We start from the raw sequence: 15,931 nt of genomic DNA, 5'->3' as shown, positions 1-15,931 counted from the left end.
CCGGCCTGTTTGATCCAAAAAGGGCGGTAGACTTTACTTTAAACCTTGATTTAGCTTTCACCCATTATTAGTCGTCTATTTTACCTGTACTTTCAAGACACTGCAAAGGGGAGAGGGATACAGGCTGCTAGATTGTACCTGTATGAGTAGACGGACACCAGATTGGCCCCTAACTTAGGCGCCCCTTTCGGTATTTCTTTATTATTCAAAAGAGGGAATAAACGCTGTGGTTCCTACAAGCTGCCCCGCACAAACTCGGCTGAATTTCCACTGTTCCAGCCCGATTTCGGCAGCATAACTGTACTAGAACCCTTCACGGTCAGTATTCCCACGCATTGACTAACTTTCCCGACGCATACGGGCACTTTGCAAAACCTGGCGAGAATCTGCAGCACGCTGAATTCTCTGTTTTCAGCCCTGAAAATGCTCCAGATCGCCTGTACAGCGGTCCCCTTGCGTCCCCGAACCTCCTGGGGGTATTAGGGTCCGTTTAGGGCCAAAACCCTAAACCTGCAAAAATACACAGCAGGCTGTAATTCACTGTTTCGGGCTCCGTTCCGCGTGCCGGTCGCATCCCTAGCAAGTCCTCGAGCTCCCGCACCTGTAGGGCTACTTGCCCTTTGAATCGGACGAGATTTCTGGCGTGAAACCTCTCCGAATTCACCTGTACCTGCGGGGGGATTAGCCGCTAGCTAATCCAGTACCTGTGCAAGAGGCTCTTGCCTCGGCAATCGCGCATGAACCCACACAACTGTACATTGGTCAAATGAAGAGCCCACTAGAGGGGCATAACATACTGCCAAAGGGGAGAGAGAGGGCAGTGCGTAGCGTGCAGGGCATCACTCCTGGCACCGCACTGTGCATAAGAGGGAAAGCAAGCACTCCATAGCTCTTAACCTGTGACAAAATCTGAAAATGAGGCTCTCTCCTCTTCAAATTCAGCGCCACTTCTTGTTGCATAAGGCAAGTGCACCAGAAGGTGCCACTTGGCACTTTTACAAGCATTTTCCCGTTTCGGGGTTGCCGCCTAAAAATATCCCAACCGGTTGCCCAGTTGACTTCACGGCAGAGTAAGAAAATGTTCCCTTTGTCATTCCGGAGGTAATGACGCCAACACATTTTCAGGTCCCAAAATAGCAGTTCCCTAAATTTTAGGAGATGCTGCCATTGTATCTTTCTAGGTCATCCGACCCTCTTTGTACACTGCGGCCACATCCAGAACTGAAATGTAGCCTCTGTAGCAAAGGATTCCACTTTGGCTAGTCAATGACCCCACTTGGCTAACCATAGTCCTTGTCCAACCTTAGTGCTCTCTTGCCCTCAGGCCTGGACTCCCTCTGGACAGTTCCACACTAGCTATGCAATGCAGGGCAGTTAGATTTCCCGAGGGGTGTTTCCAAAAAGTGAAAGTAAATAGATAATAAGAAAGAAATCAACAAAAAGGATAGATAGTAGTCACACACTGGTGACACTCACTACATCGCAACCAAACATGGGAGTTGGTTGAGTTGCCTAAAGGTAAGCAGGCACTTCAAAACAAATGGATGTACAAGCTAAAGGAAGAAGAAGGTGGGAAGAAAAGGTACAAGTCTAGGCTTGTGGTAAAAGGTTTTTCTCAAAAGAAAGGTATTGACTTCAATGAAATATTTTCTCCTGTTGTAAAAATGAACTCAATTAGGCTTGTCTTAAGCCTTGTGGCTGCTCATGATCTAAATCTCGAGCAAATGGATGTAAATACGGCATTCCCTCACGGTGACTTAGAGGAGGAAATCTACATGCTTCAACCAAAGGGGTATGAAGTGAAAGGTAAGGAGAAAATGGTTTGCAGATTAAAGAAGAGCTTGTATGGTTTAAAGCAAGCATCAAGACAATGGTACTTGAAGTTTGATCGATGGATGTTGGATCATGGATTCACAAGATGCAACTCGGATCACTGCGTCTACACGAAGAATTTGGGAGATGGGAAATTCATCATCCTAATGTTGTATGTTGATGACATGTTGATTGCAAGTGCTAACATGCAGGACATCAAAGACCTAAAAGAGGAGCTGTCCAAATCTTTTTCAATGAAAGATTTAGGTGCTGCAAAGAGGATACTTGGTATGAAAATATCAAGGGACAGGACGAAGAAGACAATAAAGCTATCTCAAGAAGATTACATCAAGAAGGTACTAGAAAGGTTTGCAATGCAAAATGCAAAACCAGTTTCTACACCTTTGGCTGGTCATTTTAAACTAACGAAGGATATATGTCCAAAGACACAAGAGGAGATAGCCTATATGTCTAAAGTTCCATATGCTGCAACGGTAGGTTCTCTAATGTATGCTATGGTCTGGACAAGGCCAGACATTGCACATGCAGTGGAAGTTGTGAGTAGGTTCATGGACAACCCAAGTAAAGAGCATTGGCAAGCTGTGAAGTGGATACTTAGGTATCTAAAAGGGACAACAACAAATGCTTTGTATTTTGGAGGAACTGATATTTTTCTAGAAGGGTATGCTGATGCAAATATGGCAGGTGACAAAGATACTCGAAGGAGCACTACTGGCTATGTGTTCACGGTTGGAGGCACAGCAGTAAGCTGGGCTTCAAAGCTGCAGAAAGTGGTTTCACTTTCTACCACGAAAGCAGAGTATGTAGCAATGACGGAGGCAAGCAAAGAAATTATGTGGCTTCACAGATTCTTAGAAGAGCTTGGATTCAAACAAGACAATTGTGTCTTGTACAGTGATAGCCAAAGCGCTATCCATCTTGCGAAGAACTCAGCCTTTCATTCAAAGACAAAGCACATTGAGGTGAGATATCACTTCATACGCACTCTTTTGGAAGAGGGACAACTAAAGCTAGGAAAGGTGCGTACAAGTGAAAATCCTGCAGACATGTTTACAAAGGTGGTCAACAAGGAGAAGTTGAGCTTTTGCTCATCTTCAATCGGCATTCAAGGATAAGAAGCCAGAATGGAAAGCAGTCACAGGTTTGGTTTGGAGATCAGTCTCCAAGTGGGAGATTGTTAAGTATGGAGCCTTGATTTACCCTTGTAATTTTCTGTGGTAAAAGCGCACATTTGTAAGGCCCCCATTATGAGGAGAAGCCATCGTACGTGAGGGAAAATCACTCACCGGAAACCAAAATTTTCACGGACAAGAATCAGGGGCAACTTTAGAAGCCTCGGGGGCCTCGCCCCCGAGACTTTTTTTCGCCGGAATATTCTTTTTCGCCGGTAGTCAATGGCCGATGGCCGATGGTCGGAAGTCAATGGCCGGTAGCCGGTGGCCGAATTCAAAAGCGGACTTGTCTTCTCAAGGGCGGCCACACATGGGCGGATTGGAGGGTCCGATTTGGACTTATTCGCACAAGGGCGGCTACACATGGCTGTCTCTCATAAGAGAGGGCAGCCCTTTTGGCCTATAAAAGGAGGCCATTTCTACACACATTTCATAGTGTGAAGTTGATGCAACAAGGTGAGTGTGAGGTGGTGAGAGTGAAGCAAGGCGAGAGCTCCATTAAGGGTATAATCCCTTTGTAAACTACTTCTTGTTTTGAAGTACTAAAGCCATTGAGTGGCTGCTTTCCCGTGGATGTAGCCCACATTGGGTGAACCACGTATATCGTGTGTACTCTCTCTCTCTCTCTACTCTATAATCTCGTGTATGTAAATCTGTCTCTCTCCATTAAGTAATCTACTCAATTATCTATTTAGCTACGTCTTATTTCCTAATAGAGCCAACTTACAAATGTGGCCGAGGGGCCTAAACTGTCACAAAGTGCTGATGTGGCTACCCGAGAGCAAAAACCCTAACCCTAATTTCTGCCAGAATCCCTAACTGCTGAAACACTAATTCTGGAAACTTTAACCCTGAAACCTACAAACCCTAATTATGCTGCCAAAAACCCTAAAATTGCAAAAACCCTAACCCTAACCCTAACCCTAAGGGCAACAAGGAGATTTCCGCATTTTGCGCTGGCTGATGACGTGGCAGGCTGTACGGATTTCCCTGATTTACGCTGGCAGCTTTTTGGCTTTGCTTTTGGACCAGATGCTTTTGAGTTTTGAAGGCTTTTCATGTAAACTACTTTTTTGGCCAAGGGCCTTTAAATATGAGGTTAGGGCTCATTCTTTGGCATGCTTCCTGGAGAAGGCGCAGAGTACCGGCTTGTACTGTGTTGATGCAATATAAAAAAATACCGAAAGGGGCGCCAAGGTTTGGGGCCAATACTCTCTAAGGTGGAATTCCGCCACTCCGTGTCGCGTGTCGTCTCTCTCTGCCTCAATTCAATTGTTATTGAAGTGCTAAAAGTCTATCCAGTCTGCTCTTTTCTATTGGCACGTGGTGCCCGTCTTGTGACAGATGTAGCATTTTTTACCAATTTCCTTTTATTGGACACTACATCCCAGCTACACATTATCTTCCCGCATTGTGGAATCCATATTCTAAAGTGCATCTCCATATCCCATGAAGATTCCTTTGATAAACTTTATATCAAGCTTTGTCCTCTTTTCTACAGGTACATGAACAAAGCATTCGCAGCCGAATACACGTAAATGATCATATGAGGCGAGTTTGCTAGACCAAAACTCCTCAAGGATGCCATTTTTCCACGTACTATTAGGAGAGCGATTACATACGTGTACCGCTGTTTTCAGTGCCTTCCCCCAAAACTGTTAGAGAGATTAGTTGTAGACATGCATCGAACCCTCTCACAGAATGTCCAATTAATTCTCTTTGCCATCCCATTTAAAGAAGGATTATAAGGGGCTGTGTGTTCCCTCTTAATCCTTTCCTTTCTGTTCTTAAATATTTCGCTTTCATTCGTGTCTGAGTGAAAGTGTAAGCATGAAATCTTTTAAATGCATCAAGTGCTTCTGATTTTTCTTCATCATTGTCACGAGGACATGGCAACTTGTCACGTGACACATCCAACCCTATATTTCCGTGGACAAGCTACAGCATGACCAGGGTTCAGTTCAGTCAAGTCAATCTAGAATAGGAAGTGATCTGGCACTTTTGTGAGTCTGTTCGCAGACCGTGCATGTCCAGACACTTAGAATAGATGCATATCCTCTGGTTGCACACAGCATGATCATCAGCAGAACCCATCAGAATACATCGAGAGCATTTTCTAGTGCATTAAACCTATTTTCCCTAATTGACACTTTTCATTTATTATTTTTAAGTGACTTTTGTTGGAAACTAGGTAGGGCAATTTTGCTAAGTTTGTATATATAGAAACCTAGCGCTAGCACTTCCAGGCAGAAGAGGCACCAGGAGCACCTTGCTCAACAGGCAACTTCTTAGCAAGACCCCCCACAGAGGCCTAGCGTTTTTGCAAGAGACAGCAAAACCTAGCGTTTTTGCATCAAATCAGCCGGTGTTTTGCACTTGCAGATTCTCCACGACAGTAGACAGCAAATCAGCCCTAGCATTAGCAGATTCCCCACAAAAGACAGCAGATTCCCAGCGTTAGCAGATTTCCACTGCAGGAACCAAATCAGCCCTAGCGTTTTTGGTTTGCAGATCAGCCTCGGCGTTTTGCAGTTCCATCGCGACAAATTCAGCCCTAGAACCAGCGTTTTCAGTTTTCAGCAGTCAGTTACCGCAAAAGAAGTCCCGAACCTCGCAGATCATCGCGACAGATTCAGCCCTAGAACCAGCGTTTTCAGTTTTCAGCAGCCAATTACCGCAAAAGAAGTCCCGAACCTCGCAGATCTCACCTTCCCGCAGTAGATCCTCGCCGCACGGTTAGATCCCGCGGAGTTTGCAGATTCAGCCCGGAAAACGCAGATTTCAGCATCTGCGTTTTCAGCGCGTCGTCGTCGCATCGTTGCCATCGACATCCTCATCAACACAGAGTCAGATTTCAGCACATAAAGATTTGCAGATTTCAGCCCTTAGCATTCTCAGATTTCGGCCCGTCTCATCGTCGTCCTCATCGTCATCGACATTGTCGGTAAGTCCAAACATTGTAGATTTGTGCAATCATAAGTAGACCGCTCTCGCCATAGAGAGTGGGGCCTTCGAAGGAGGGTTTGACAAAATTCTGGTGTCGTATTCTTCTCTCTCTTTCTCTCAATCTCATGCACCTTCATTCACAGTGTTCACCACTTTGTTTGTGTCCAGTGCACTCTCTCACTAAAGGAACGGAAGGCTCTCCCTTCCGTAAGTAAAAAGGAACCTTGAGCATAGTTCGGAGCATTCATCTTGAGCAAAGTTCAACATTCACTTTTGCTGCACCTTAGATAGGTATCAGAGCTTTGGCAGTGTTCTGTATCACTCAAGGAAAGAACCACAGAAAATTTTTTTGCTTGTTGCGGTCGCACGTAACCCAAGTCTTCTTGGGCGTGTCGATTCCTAATCGTGTTTTTGAAAAGTGGCAAGAAACCCAAGAAAGAAGGGCTTGTCCAACCTCCCCTTGCTCTCTTCTCACTCATTGCGAGCGGACCGTGCACTTAGAGGCCGGCCAATCAACGTGAGGTGGGAAAAGCAAAGTGCAAGGCCGCCAAGGGGTGCGCCCGCAGGGAAGAGTATAGCTTGGGTAAGAGAAGATCCTTCTCTAACACAGATTGCAAGCTAAAGAAGACCCTCAAGACTCAAGACCCCTAAGAACCCAAGAAACCAAGAACCACAAGAACTCAAGTTCCTCGTGAACTTTAGAACCCAAGACTACAAGAACCCACGACTTCAGAATGGTCATCACCCAAAGCGGAATGGATACTTCGCATGGAGGTGATGAGCATGAAAGTGGCAAAGAAGAATTTTTCGCACCAGAAGGTTTTTCCGACCCTCTCCCAAGGATTGCACTAACTCCTATGGAGGCTTTAAAACAGATAATTATGGACAAGAAGTTAGAACGTGAAGCAAGAAATGCAGAAATAGAGCGTGAACACGAAGAAAGAATGGCAGCCATAGAGCATGAGCACAACGAAAGGAAAGCCGCCTTGTTCCAATTCTTTTCTCAAGTACAAGCACACATGCAAGAGATTCGGGAAAAGAAGACTCTCTCAATCTCTTCTTCTCCCAAGCATGACACACAAAAATTGCATGATTATGATAAGCATGATGATTTGAATGATAATGATGAGCATGATGATTTGAATGACAATGATGAGCATGATGAATTGCATGACAATGACAAGCATGATGATTTGCATGATGATCAAGATGTGATTTCTCACGAGCAGATGATTTGCATGATCAAGATGTGATTTCTCACGAGCATGATGATTTGTATGATCAAGATGTGATTGTTCACAAGAATGATGGGTTAGTTGATACTTTTTCTAGTGAAGCTAACCTCATTGCAGATTCGATCAATCACGAAGAACCGATCTTGACTCTCGAGTCGAGGTCCAAAGAACCCCCACAAGAAGATTTGATCGATTACGAAGAACCGATCTTGGCTCTCGAGCCTAGATCTCAAGAACCCTCACAGGAAGTATTATGTGTTCGCATGATTAGTCAGCACGCATTGTTCGAGTGTTTCATTCGTGATCGTTTCATGTGTTTTCATCAGCTTCTTTATGTGATCCCTTTCCAAAGGCATGCCATATTGTACGTTGAGCACGATTCCTTCATGAATGAGCACAAATGTATGCGGATTTCTCATGAAAAGCTGAAAAGTATGCATTCGAGGAAGTCACATTCCATGTCTCTTCATTGGCACCACACAGTCGTAGAAAGAGCACAAGAAAGATTGAGCATCAAGCATCAGCATTTCCATTGTGATTTGCCACAGCTAATTGATTTAGATCAAAAAGTCAAGATTCGACCCCATTGTTTGCGAGTGTTTGATGAACAGTTTGGCACTCCGTCACTATGCTCATTTGCATTACATGCACAGTTTTTTCGATATAATAGTATTTTTTTCCAGTCACTTTTCATGGAATGGGTATGTTCATGTTTTTGTGTTGAAAGTGGTTTCACGAATTTTCATCCTCGGAGATTCTTGAAGAAGATAGACGAATGGCTATAAACGAAGTTGAAGCATTAAAGGAGCTACATAAGACTGTGTCGCTTTCGGCGCGGCCCAAAGAAGCAAGCGTTGCAGACCTTTATGAAGTTCAAGTATCATACGACCCACACATCAGAGTGGGCCGGCGAAGAGTCCTTTCCAGGATTCCGGATGTTATGGCAATCTCCCTCGACGCCATACAGTTTGGTACCAGTACCTCACTTTAAAAAAGAGGGGATGTCACGTGACACATCCAACCATGTGTCCGTGGACAAGCTACACCATGACCAGGGTTCAGTTCAGTCAAGTCAATCTAGAATAAAAAGTGATCTGGCACTTTTGTGAGACTTTTCGCAGACCGTGCATGTCCAGACACTTAGAATAGATGCATATCCTCTGGTTGCACACAGCATGATCATCAGCAGAATCCATCAGGAGCATTTTCCAATACATTAAACCTATTTTTCCTATTTTTGACATTTTTCACTTATTACTTTTAAGTGACTTTTGCTGGAAACTAGGTAGGGCAATTTCGCTAAGTTTGTATATATAGAAACCTAGCGCTAGCACTTCCAGGCAGAAGAGGCAGCAGGAGCACCTTGCTCAACAGGCAACTTCTCAACAAGACCCCCCACAGGGGCCTAGCGTTTTTGCAAGAGACAGCAGTAGCGTTTTTGCATCAGATCAACCAGCGTATTTGCACTTGCAGATTCTCGGCGACAGTAGACAGCGGATCAACCCTAGCGTTAGCAGATTCCCCACAGAAGACAACAGATTCCCAACGTTAGCAGATTTCCACCGCAGGATCCAAATCAGCCCTAGCATTTTTGGTTTGCAAATCAGCCTCGGTGCTTTGCAATTCCATCGCGACAGATTCAGCCCTAGAACCAGCGTTTTCAGTTTTCAGCAGTCAGTTACCGCAGAAGAAGTCCCGAACCTCGCAGATCTCACCTTCCCGCAGCAGATTCTCACCGCACGGTCAGATCCCGGGGAGTTTGCAGATTCAGCCCGGAAAACGCAGATTTCAGCATCTGCGTTTTCAGCACGTCATCATCGCATCGTTGCCATCGACATCATCATCAACATAGAGTCAGAATTCAGTATTTAAAGATTTGCAGATTTCAGCCCTTAGCATTCTCAGATTCCAGCCCGTCTCGTCATCGTCCTCATCGTCGGCAAGTCCAAGCATTGTAGAGATTTGTGCAATCATAGGTAGACCGCTCTCGCCATATAAAGTGGGGCCTTCAAAGGAGGGTTTGACAACATTCTGGTGTCATATTCTTCTCTCTCTATCTCTCAGTCTCATGCACCTTCATTCACAGTGTTCACTCTCTCACTAAAGGAACAAAAGGCTCTCCCTTCCGTAAGTAAAAAGGAACCTTGATCACAGTTCGGAGCACTCATCTTGAGCAAAGTTCAACATTCACTTCCGCTGCACCTTACACAATTGTTAACTATGTCACGAGGACGTGGCAACTGCTAACCTTAGTTGTTGGTTTCTTTCCAATGATTTTTGTTTTATTTTTAAGACCCTCTTTTTGAAGTTGCAAATGGTCGGACATTGTATGGCCAATGTGAACGGTAGTTTCACCCACAGACGGAAAGTTGGTCGGCACTGGAATTCGTATAGTAAGAGGATGTCTAGGCTCAGTTCAAGATCATGTAGGTCCCCCCGTCGCACTTAGCAAGTTGGTGGATACTAGGAAGTGAACTCAATAAAGGCACAAAGCCAAGGTGGAATCACCAAAAGAAAGTACCCGAATTGCATTTTTGGATGCGGTCCCAATCGGGATAGATGGTCAGAAGACTAGTGGGAGCCCAAATAAAGCATCTCCTAAAAATTAGGGAACTCCTAGTTTAGGCCATGAAATCTGTTTGCGCCATTACACAAGGGGAACATTTTAGAACTCTACTGCAAAGTCAACTGGGCAACCACTCGGGAGATTTTTAAGCGGCAACCGCGAAATGGGAAATTGCTTGTAAACGTGCCAAGTGGCACATTTTGGTACACTTATGCTGAATTTACTCATACATAAGCAAATTAAAATGTAATTCTCTGACTTTCATCGAATATCAGATAAAAAATCATCAAACTTTCGGCATAAAACAAGCCAATTTAGCTAAATTTCTGATTTTCAGCATTAAACAAGATATGCCTTCATAAGTTCATAATTAAACAAGAACATATGCAATTTTCACCGCTGCACACTTGTTGATGAGAAGAACAATAGATAATAGATAACATTTCATCAAAAATTACATAAAATTGAGGCCATCACACTCGAATCAATCCATAGATGTGCACATGGTCCTTCTTGCAGCCAAGCCGGCTCTGATATCATGAAACAAACAAAACAAGAAGATCTCCCAACTACACGGACCGACTACGGACATGCATCGGACGAACCACCCGACCATAGCCACCATCTGTCAGCACCCCCTTGTTGGGCCAACGTCCAAGGACATAGGCATGCACATGCAAGACCGAGCGTCTCATACCACCCGGCCTCACCTCCTCAAGGTGACCTCGCGCACTCCTAGCCTCGCAAGCTAACCACTGGCACTCTGCCAATGGGGGTTGATAACTGCAAATGAGGCCTTGGCCTCCTTTCGGGTTCACACTACGTCCACCCGGACACACGACACCCATCCAATGGTGTCATAGACTAGATCCTCTCTTTTGTTAGCGGGACACAACACAACCCCTAGGGGGTTCGGGTCATTGAAGACCCCAACATTCAACAACCAACCGACCGAGGGGATTAGAACCCTAAAACAAGCTGAAGTGGACACCTGTGCGGACCTGGCAACAAATCGTGAAACATGCTGACTAACCGCAAAGTGCAGAACTAGATGTGGGTGCCAGCTTTGGAAGTTGAGTACTTTTGGGAGAGCTTCTTTCCTTGAAGATGCTTTTAGGCCAAGGGCCTTTAAATCGTACTCTCACGTGCGGAATCAAAGGAGACCTTCCAGGCAGTCGTACCTTTGCGACGAAGAAGAGAAATACCAAAAGGGGCAGTGGGCACCAGGGCTTTGGGGCCAATGCTCTAGGAATGGAACTCCCTCACTCTATGTCTGCCATGTGGACTCTCTCTCTCTCTCTCTCTCTCTCTCTCTCTCTCTCTCTCTCTCTCTCTCTCTCTCTCTCAGATTGGCTAGCCTCTCCTCTCATCAGGCTCTCTCTGTGTCTGCATAGCTCGAGCAAAAACAAACCCAAGAATCTCTAATCCTCGTACTGCATGACTATGGAGAATGGTCCAAAGCCCTCTCTCAACAAGCAATGGAAGCGGCCTCGTATCTCGTAGTAGACGGGGCAGTGGCATGTGTAGTGCAACTCTGTCTCAGGCTCGATGTCACACAGGGGGCATGTCCTCGCCTCTGCTGGTACTCCATTGTATCTCCCAGTCTCGATCCACAGCTGGTGTGAAGATGTGCGTATCTGGCCGATAGCACATCGTATCCCATGAGACAAGTGGGTGTCCATGTATCTGGGCCTCGTCACAAAACCATCAACCGTAAGCTGGAGGAGATGCTCTCTATAGAAAGCCATCTTCGTGCCCAGCTTCTGTGCTGGCTGTATCCATGTCCTCCTGGTGTCTAGCTGAGTCAAGTCCTGGTGGATGAGCCAGGTGATCTCGGACTGTGTAAGAGTCAGAGAGGGTGCATCCAGTGAGTACTGGAAGGGAGGCAATCTGTCTATGCTGAACCCATGCGCCTAAAACCATGATGTCATCTCCCCATACCAGCATGCTGTATCTCCTTGCATGGCTAACTGTCGAGAGGACTCAAGTGCAAGGCGGGCATATCTGTCTCTGGGAAGTTCCCACATGCGGTGTATGAAGGAGTAGAATCACAGATTTCTTTAGAGCTGCCACTGGACACCCGGAGGAGTTACTACCACAGCAGAGCTCGTCGCCTCACACCAAAGGCACACTGATCGACCAAGCGACTAAGCTGGGGAGATCCAGACGCCCACGACTGCGGAGGACTACACAGCATCGACGGAGGCTGCATCAGAGGATTCGGATCACTTTAGCTCGACATGCACGACGCCCGGTCGGACTACTGACCATGGAGAAGATTGATGAGATCCGCCAGCGACCGATGTTGGATCTCTTGTGATCTAGCTATCCCAACTAGCTGCTTAGTTCACACCTAGCAGTTTAGGATTCCATAGTATTTTTTTTTGTCATTTTGTCATTTGTCATTTCATTTTTGTCATCTTGTTACTCTGACTTTGTATCAGATCCACCACATTGTAACTTTCTGGTCTCATAGGTCACTTTGGCCTTTTGAAGACGTTAATATAGCATTTCATTTCATCTCTCTCTCTCTCTCTCTCTCTCTCTCTCTCTCTCTCTCTCTCTCTCTCTCTCTCTCTCTCTCTCTCTCTCTCTCTCTCTCTCTCTCTCTCTATTTGAGTTGCTTTAAAATGCTAAAAGTTTGTTCCAGTCTATTCTTTTCAATTGGCACGTGGTGCCAACCCGTATCAACTAGAGAGCACTATTGTTCCATGTGAAGTAACCACTCTCATATGGCACACCATGAAACATTCGGTCCAAAGTAACCTACCTGATGGATGTGAGTCCAAATCTGAAAAAAGAGGCTTTATCTCGAATCGACAACCTATGCTCATCAAATAATATACATTTCGACTGGAATAAGCTCCATAGCCTCCTCAACTGCGTACAAGACCCACTAATCTGATCTGTCTCCAAACATAACTACACCTTCATACGGCTTCAGAATGTACATCATGTGCCTAATAGCACCATAATCAATGATCCAATATCGAGAGTTGAGGAAAGTAATCCCCTTACTGGGGACACGTACTAATAATTATGGATACATCTTGCTTGCTCTAATATGGACATATTGTCTGTCACACGATCCAAATGTTCCACATTGAGCTGGTGTCCCCTATGTAGACAAGAAGTCAATCTTGTTGATGCTTTCATGCTATCGCTCATGGGGATTCAAGGGCAACATGTGGCAATCCTCTGCTTGTGTGGGCCAATATGCTTGGTTCATGTTTTCTCTAAACATCAAAACAGCCTGCCATTTTGGACCAATACTATTGCTTATGGAGCCATACCAATCCTCTTGTTGGAGCCAGCTTCTAATAACTATAGGTTTGACCTATATCTTTTGTGAGCCATTAGTTTTTTTTCTTCACTAGTGTGGTTTACCACACATAAATGAGGATGTTGTCACATGCACCTGCAAACAAAATTTTCCTTTCATCCTAGATTCACGATTCCTCCACAATTTTGTAGTTAGGGTGGCCTACAGTCTCCATTCTCAATCCTGGCTAAAAACGAGACTACAATGAGTTACTTGCAAATATCGGCCGGTGAAGGGTCAACAACTGCACATTTCCTCGGATGGAGAGTCCTAGAGACAACCCTTCTGCTTCAGCTACTTTTAGTCGAAACAACATCAGCAACACATCAATGAAGACAGCTTCATTAGGCCCTTTTCTGGTGAGAACTATTCAATAGATCTTCCCTCGAGTTTAGAAGCCTGATAATCTGGCAAAGTGTCTAAGATGTATTCATTTATTGATAGTGTGCAAGTGTAAATTCCTTGTTTCGCTTTCATAAGTATCTATTCAATAAATTTCCTATTCTTGACATCTGTAGCTCAAGGCTTCAACAAGTCCCTCTCAAGTAGCCTGAATATGTGATACCTCCTGTAAGGACCTAAAACAAAAACCCACCAAAAAAAACTTGAGGAGGCTTGTGAAGGGGGCCGAGACTTCTGGCACTACAAGATATACAGCATATGGATCAAAACCTCAGGGAGCTAAAATCTAACCGCGTTCTATGTATTTTACATCTAACAGAAAACCAAAGACAATAGATAACAAAAAGTGCTGGTACCAAAGCGATGTTACATGTTGTCAAAGCGGATCTGACAATTGGTGAAGCTTGTGTTGTGTCTCTTCTCTCGAGTCCAACCGGTCTTTTAACTCTGGCACCATGTGATTTCACACCTGATGATTGTGCAAGGAACAACAGAAGGTCAGCATCTCAATAAATGAGGACATGAACTCTTGTACAATTCGAGCACAAGGTTTGAAATCACTTACGACGTGAAGCTTCTAAAGCTGCTGAAGGAGAACCAGACAAGGATGACATTTTTCTGCAATTGAAGATATAACGATTCAGGACACACCTCTCTCTCTCTCTCTCTCTCTCTCAGGCATATACAGGAGCGAGTGCTTAAACCGAAGCACTCGCGAAGGGAGAGACAGACGCACCTTCACCTGGACGCTGCAACGTACCCACATACGAGAGGAGAGAAACAATGCCCATTTTTCAAGCTTAAAACTCTTTGCCTTTTCAATGGCCGACACGTGGATGGCTGGCTGGACGTCTCCTTTGCTCAAAAAAATGGTTTGCGAGGTGGATTTGGAGAAAGGAATATGCTTAGTCTTTTCCTCTTGCATCATTTGCTACTAGTACAGCCTCTCTCTCTCCCCCTCTCTCCCTCTTTATTGCGCGCAAAAGGGCTTGTTTTTGTTTTGGACTTTATTCTTCAGATCGCAGATTGTGACACGTGTAAAGGACTCCCCCTTCCGCCATATGATGTTAGTAGATAGTGACTTATCACCATACAAGAGTAGTCCTAAGACTCCATATTTGCATAGGCTCAATGGAATATGGCTATATTGACACATCCGTCTCTGATTAAAGCTTTGAAACATATCTTCCTTTATCAGAGGTTGCTGAGATTCACACTTTTGGTGTATTGGAAATCGTTTCAGATGCTTGCTAAGCTATTCTCTATTGCTTAGATGAGATGTGACATGCTTATTTTGTTAATAGCCTAGTTCTCATACTTTAAAAAAATTATATGTTCGTGTAATGGAACATACCTTGTGGTGATGTGCATATTTCAACTAAGGATGTTAGGTTGGCGCGATATCATAATAAAGGCATATTTTCTATAGACGATGTATTGGAAGGTTTATCAGTTGAATGGAGATAAGTGAATGATATGAGGCTTATGTTGCTTTGAATCCCGTTGCGCTTCCTTTTCTATAACGGAGATTAGACATGCTTGTTGGAATGTGCCACTTTCTCTATTTCATTTTTATAAGGATTGGTTTTGTCCTTGTTGTATCTTGTTTATAAGGATTGGTTTAGGCCATGTTAAACACCTTTCTGTTAGCTTGTTTCACTAAAAATTTATGTGTTCTTTCAAAATTTGCCGATTTAGTTGTGTGGTTTAATCCTATTTGGCATTTATGTTGGTGTTACCTTGGATAGATATTTTAGGATCAGTATGATTGAGAGGTGTGCATTTGATTTTGTCTAGAAAGCTTGACAAACACTATTCCTTATGGTTTGAATCTCATATAGAGAACTTTTGCATCCAAAATTTGTATCAACTATAAGGCAGTTGTGGAAACTCTTCCTTACTCATTCTTGTTTTTCCTTGGATGGTTGCTTTTTGAATGCATTTGTTGCATCTCTTTTTTGTCCATTTTCATGTTTGCATATTGGGGATCAATGCGTTGATTGTTGGTTCTTTGCAACCTTTGCATTAAGTGACTATGCCCATCAAAATTTTAGGTTGTTCAAGGTCATATGGTTACATAGGAATGCATGTACTTTTGATGATTATTTGTCAAAGCTGCAACCAAATTTTATTTGTTTGAAAATTCTTTGTATGTATAAGCTAAGAGGTGCTTTTGATAGTCAAATTTGAGGTCACTAGCACAACCACTTACACAACATTTGGCTGACATCGCTTCATTGCTTTTCTCTTTTTCTTGGAATTCAAAAAGGCTCATTGTTGCGACATTTTTTAATGATGATGTAGTTATTCTCATACTACTATGAGGATAATTTAATCAGTGACTTTTTCTTCATAATACAATATACTTTCATTCATGGCGTGAAAATGAACATCCACATTTTCTTATAATAAGAGCCTTTTCACGTAATTTGTTTCTTCGAATCTCATTTGTTTC

General features: G+C 44.1%; 1 protein-coding gene across 1 annotated transcript in view; it reads right to left on the bottom strand.

Moving 5' to 3' along the window:
- The window catches only part of LOC147440421 (uncharacterized), a 33,635-nt gene extending 19,323 nt beyond the window's left edge, over positions 1-14,312 (bottom strand). Inside the window, exons 1-3 of the mRNA XM_086530161.1 lie at positions 14,213-14,312; positions 14,042-14,094; positions 13,833-13,945 (exon numbers count right to left, since the gene is read on the bottom strand). Coding sequence (XP_086386287.1) covers positions 13,833-13,945; positions 14,042-14,090 — 162 coding nt within the window. The 5' untranslated portion in view covers positions 14,091-14,094; positions 14,213-14,312. The remainder of the gene's footprint in view (positions 1-13,832; positions 13,946-14,041; positions 14,095-14,212) is intronic.
- Positions 14,313-15,931: the final 1,619 nt, after the last annotated feature.

Source organism: Adiantum capillus-veneris, chromosome 15 (genome assembly GCF_014529385.1).
Source record: "Adiantum capillus-veneris isolate H3 chromosome 15, ASM1452938v2, whole genome shotgun sequence".
In the NCBI taxonomy this organism is placed as follows: domain Eukaryota; kingdom Viridiplantae; phylum Streptophyta; class Polypodiopsida; order Polypodiales; family Pteridaceae; genus Adiantum; species Adiantum capillus-veneris.
Note: the sequence above shows the minus strand (reverse complement) of the source record. Positions and strands in the feature narration are given on the sequence as shown.